General features: G+C 38.4%; 1 protein-coding gene across 1 annotated transcript in view; it reads right to left on the reverse strand.

Moving 5' to 3' along the window:
- The window catches only part of LOC137996979 (uncharacterized), an 11527-nt gene that overhangs the window by 4702 nt on the left and 1825 nt on the right, over positions 1–5000 (reverse strand). Inside the window, exons 4-7 of the mRNA XM_068842644.1 lie at positions 4494–4600; positions 3012–3097; positions 1538–1645; positions 110–314 (exon numbers count right to left, since the gene is read on the reverse strand). Of these exons, the coding sequence (XP_068698745.1) occupies positions 110–314; positions 1538–1645; positions 3012–3097; positions 4494–4600 (506 nt within the window). The remainder of the gene's footprint in view (positions 1–109; positions 315–1537; positions 1646–3011; positions 3098–4493; positions 4601–5000) is intronic.

The raw sequence follows: 5000 nt of genomic DNA on the forward strand, positions 1-5000 counted from the left end.
ATTATTATTATTATTATTATTATTATTATTATTATTATTACGGTAGGGCAGTCCAGCGCAATCGCGCACTATTAAAACGATTTCGAAAACTAATCTATGACTATCTTACTTCTTCCGGTTTGAAACCTGTCCATCAACTCGAACAGCGGTTCATTAGTAGATGCTGTAAGAAAAGAACCTCTTTTATACACGTCGCCAATGGGAGTATCCTCTTCCGGGTCTATCATGATCAGGGACTTGACAAACAGAAGGCCAACTATTTTTTCTCTGTCTCCATCATAAACTGGGACACGCGAGTGACCTTTCACGCTAATCTGTAGACAAACCAAATGTACGAGAAGATGCCACCTGTTGAAGGTTTGAATCCCAAATGCTGATAAAGACGCTTTTAAGTATTCATGTTGCCTAAGATCTATCGCTGACTAGAACTGCCTCTTTGAGGAGATATAGTAACCTCCAATTCCCTAAATTCTTTGAAACCTAATTGTCACTCCCTTGATATTTGCAGAAGATATTTTAGTTTATATTTATTTATTAATTTTTCGTTTTTGCCCGCTAAATATGCAAATTTGTGACGTCCTCGTTGCCGTCCCCGTTGCCGTTGCATAAGTTCCCAAATGTCCGCGTGAAGACAACGATTACCGCATTTCGTTCTTCTCATGGGTGCTCGCGATTGGTGTATTTAAGCCTTTAAGGTGGCTTAAACCAGTTTCAACACTTTCAAGAGACCTTGTTATTAGAAGGATTGACACTTCAACACTTTATCACGTAACAGCAATGTTATGATACCATGTGAAACATCAATTATTGCGGAACAAGACGCAGTCATTTTTGTGACTGAAAAACGACGCAGTCATTTTTGACCAAAAATGATTGCAGACTTAAGTAGTCATTATTGTCATTTTTGTGACTGAAAAACGAACACGGTGACCCCATTTTTTTATTGCATAAAAGTGATCAGCAGACTCTGAATCCGCTCCACATAATTTTATTCTGGCATGTTAATTAAATTTCAGAAATAAAAAATGGAGGTCACCGAGTTCGTTTTAGCCTGCGTAGCTTGGCGGTTTTGGTTGCTAAGTAATAAAGGCGGGCGAGGGCAGAAAAACCCTCGATCTCGCGCGCCTCGCGCCCGAATTTCGCGGCTTCGCCGCTCGTGCGCCGGGCTAGACAAAAAAACCGCCATGCTACGCAGGCTAAGTTCATTTTTGAGATATGAGCAGCAAAAACCAAAATATGGGGTGTTTTTGCAGGGCTTCCCTGTTGCCACGGTAACTTTTTACGTCACAAAAATGACCGAATCTTTTTCAGCTATGATTGGTGTTTGATACGGTCCCATAACATTGCAGTATGTTAAGTGTTGTAGTTTCAATCGTTCTAATAACAACTTTTCTTTCAGGTTTGAAACTGGTTTGAGCCACCTTGAACCCTCTAAAATCGAGTTACTTTTGCAAACTGTCTGTTATGGGACGCTTCACAACATTTTAGCAAAACTTACTACGCGTCTAGTTACAGTAATATTATAAAATACTTGTACCTCTTTCATGGTATCGTTGTCCAGTTTTCTATTGGCATCCAGCATATAAACTTCTTCCAGTGGTGTGTACTTATCTTTAACTGTTTTGTTCCTCATCTCTAATGCTCCCTGAACAAGTAAAAGGGTTTGTTGCAATTACCGGTAAAAACGAATTTCTTTGATAATGAAATTTGTGAAAACCACTGGATCATACATAACTGTTAAAACTAAAAATGCCTTGAAAACCAGAAAAAAAAAAATTATGTTTCATAAATACACTTTACACAATGGGATTGATCTAAAAAGATTCCCTAAAAAGAAGTTGTAATATAAGGGATGGTGAAAAGATATACGAAATGGATCATATAAGGGATGGTGTTGTATTACATTAACAAACTTTCAGTCACAGGAATCAGATATTTGAGTATCTGGACTGGAATTGCAACGAAACACATGTGTTACATTTAGACTCGAGGGCTCGGTTGTTTGAAAGCTGATGAACTTAATCCAGGATTAGTGTACACTTTTGTTTCATGTTTTAAACTTTTTGGTGAAAGTTTCTTTTGGTTATTTTTGTTTTTCAAGATTAGCTTCTAATGTAAAACTTTGCCAAATATCAGCGTTGAACAGCATTTGGGAGTAGAGAAATAAACTCCTTGGTTAATTTTTAATCTGGGATTAGCGTTATAATCGGCTTTTGAACAACCAGGCCCAGGTCTCCTACCAGTATCAACAACACAGGCAAAACCCCAACACCAGTACCTGTGTGTCCCACCCTTGAGACAAAAGGGAGCTTAAGATTTACAACAGCAATGTCAAAAATGGCATTCAGTTAACAAACCAATGGTTCTGCATATGCATTTTAAACTTTTCACCATTTAGTCCCCATTCTCTATAAATCTGGCCAAATCTCAAGGTCTGTGGAAAACGTCAAATCAAAACACCAAATTTCTATTTTCTTCCTACATGAAGCTCATGAATTCAGAGAGTCAGTGGGTAGTTTGGTTAGTTAAAAAAATTATTTGCATAAACTAAAGCCATCACGAAAAAGTTAGAAGAACAAAACCCGTTGAGCGTTTTTGAAGAATTCCTTGATGTTGCCGTTTTAGATCTTAAATAAGCTCCCCATTGTGAGGGTTCTTTAACTTCGCAGAACCAAATATTTATTGATTCTGAGTGTTAACCCAGCCAGAGGTGAGCCTTCACTACCCAATGCTCTTCTTCCTGAGCAAACAAGTCGGTGATCAAGCACTGCTGAGTACACACAGCTGACATGAATATCACAAACTATTTATCCAATGTTAGCATTTAGTGTACATGCTAATCTATTATTTTCACCATAGCAGGCATTTAAATATAGCTCAAACAAACGGTTTTTAGAAATCTGAAATTTGTATCCCATCTACTGCCATTGAGAAATAAAACATTACTTTTGTTTTCCTTTATGAATAATCAATAACTACAGAGAAACTAATTTACCCTGATTTTCTCATACCTGTATGATCATGACTTCATCATCTCGAAGCGGATCCTCATTTGCATCTGTTGACTCTTGATGAAGACTTACTAGTTCCTTCAACTCTGGAAAAGAATAAACACCCACCTAGGTTTAGTTACCATCAAAGAAAAGGAAAACGGCAGACTACAACAGCAAGGTTAATGAAAACCATCACCTCAAAATATATAACTTTTAAACTATCGCAACAATTTTGCAATTCTATGTTGTTCACATCAGAAAATGTGGGCAAAGTATCCTAAACATTATTGGTACGAGTGGAGATAAAAAAGAAAATAAAGAGTTCACATTTGTAATTAGACACGTCTCCAAAACCTCAAATTTGGTGATTTCAAATCATTGTTATGCAGAACACCACAAAAACATATGCTAAAATGCGTGGCTTTGTGTTGTGTTTAAAATTTTTCCTCAAGTTGGTTAAATATTTCTCAAACTAGTTTGTTTTTTACTTTCCTTAGCTTGTCTTACAGACATTATCATAATCTGAAACAAAGGAAAGTAAAAGACAAACTATGGTAGTTTGCAAAATTTTCAACGAAGGAGAAATTTAACTACAACACATAAAGCAAGATTATTTTTCCTCTCTGAACCAATGATATTATTGTTTTGTAGTGTTGTTGTTGCCGCAGCCCCATAAACGGGGGTGACCGGATTTACCCCACTTTGTCCGCAATCTTTCTAACTCCCACTCTCCATCACGCTCGATTCATGGCGTCCTTTTTCTTCAAACCAACGCTCTTGCTCTCCTTCTCCACTTGCGTCTTCCACGTCTTCTTTGGTCGTTCTCGCTTCCTTTTGCCCTTCACTTCGAACTCCAATGCTCTTCTGAGAACATGCCCATCATCCCTCCTCAACACATGCCCGTACCATCTCACTCCATTTGCCTTTGCCACCTGAACCACTGTTTCCTTCAATCCCAACATCTCCGTCAAGTCCTCTGTCCTCTTTTTTATTATAATTATCATTTATTATTATTTTTTAATAGTTATTTAAATTCCCACAGGTATAGTTATTTATTTAAATTCCACGTTAGTACACTACATGCTGCTTGGCATTCCATGCATGCAAATAAAAGCCAGGGGTAATCAAACGTCCTTGTGTTTTGAGGGAGAGAGGATAATAACTCTAAAATGAGAGCAACAGCCAACAGGTTGGCTCACTTTATTCATCCACTCATCCCTGACAAAGCACATAACTTATAGTTACATAACTAGAATTGGTGAAGGCAGCGGGTTGTATGGCAAGGTCAGAAGAGCCAAAACGTGCTAAAAATTCATTAATTCATGAGTTGATCAGTTGATTTGCTCTACCCGGCCGGAGGTCAAGGCTTCAACTCTGGCCAGACCAACAATCAAGAGTCATTGAAATAAAAGAGAAGAAAGTGCTGCTTCAGACTGGGAAAAGAACAACATAACCTGTGGGCCCAGTCTCGCAACAAACACAACCCCTTTCGAAGCATACCTGCTCGTCTGAAGAATGTGGAGTGTTCGTGTCCTAGCAGGCAGTCTAACAGCTTAGAAATGGGCCAAGCAACAACAAACAGCAACACCATCAAAAGTTTCACAAATCTGTCAAATAAAGTTTGGTTACTACAGTAACACTATGCTTTAAAAAAGGGGTTGCAGTTTTCTCCTCAACCACTCCCCTCCCCTCCCACCCCCCCTCCTTTGCCCCTGACCCAAATTACTACACTTGCCAGTTCCTCTTCTGAAACCCATAACTTGGTAGATTACCACCAAACTACCAAAAATTGACTTGTCTCTCCCATACAACTAATCATTTAACCCATTGCCTCCTGGAAGTGAGACTTAACAGATTTTTCTCTGTCTAACGCCAGACGATTTTCATCGTCAACTTTGGGCTTCCTAGGGCTTTTGAGGTGTCACTGGCTTATTTTCATTTTTATACTTTCATTATGACATAGTTTTATAATTACATGTAATGACAACCAGAGGTTGCAAGTTGCCT

Source organism: Montipora foliosa, chromosome 3 (assembly GCF_036669935.1).
Source record: "Montipora foliosa isolate CH-2021 chromosome 3, ASM3666993v2, whole genome shotgun sequence".
NCBI classification, from domain to species: Eukaryota; Metazoa; Cnidaria; class Anthozoa; order Scleractinia; family Acroporidae; genus Montipora; species Montipora foliosa.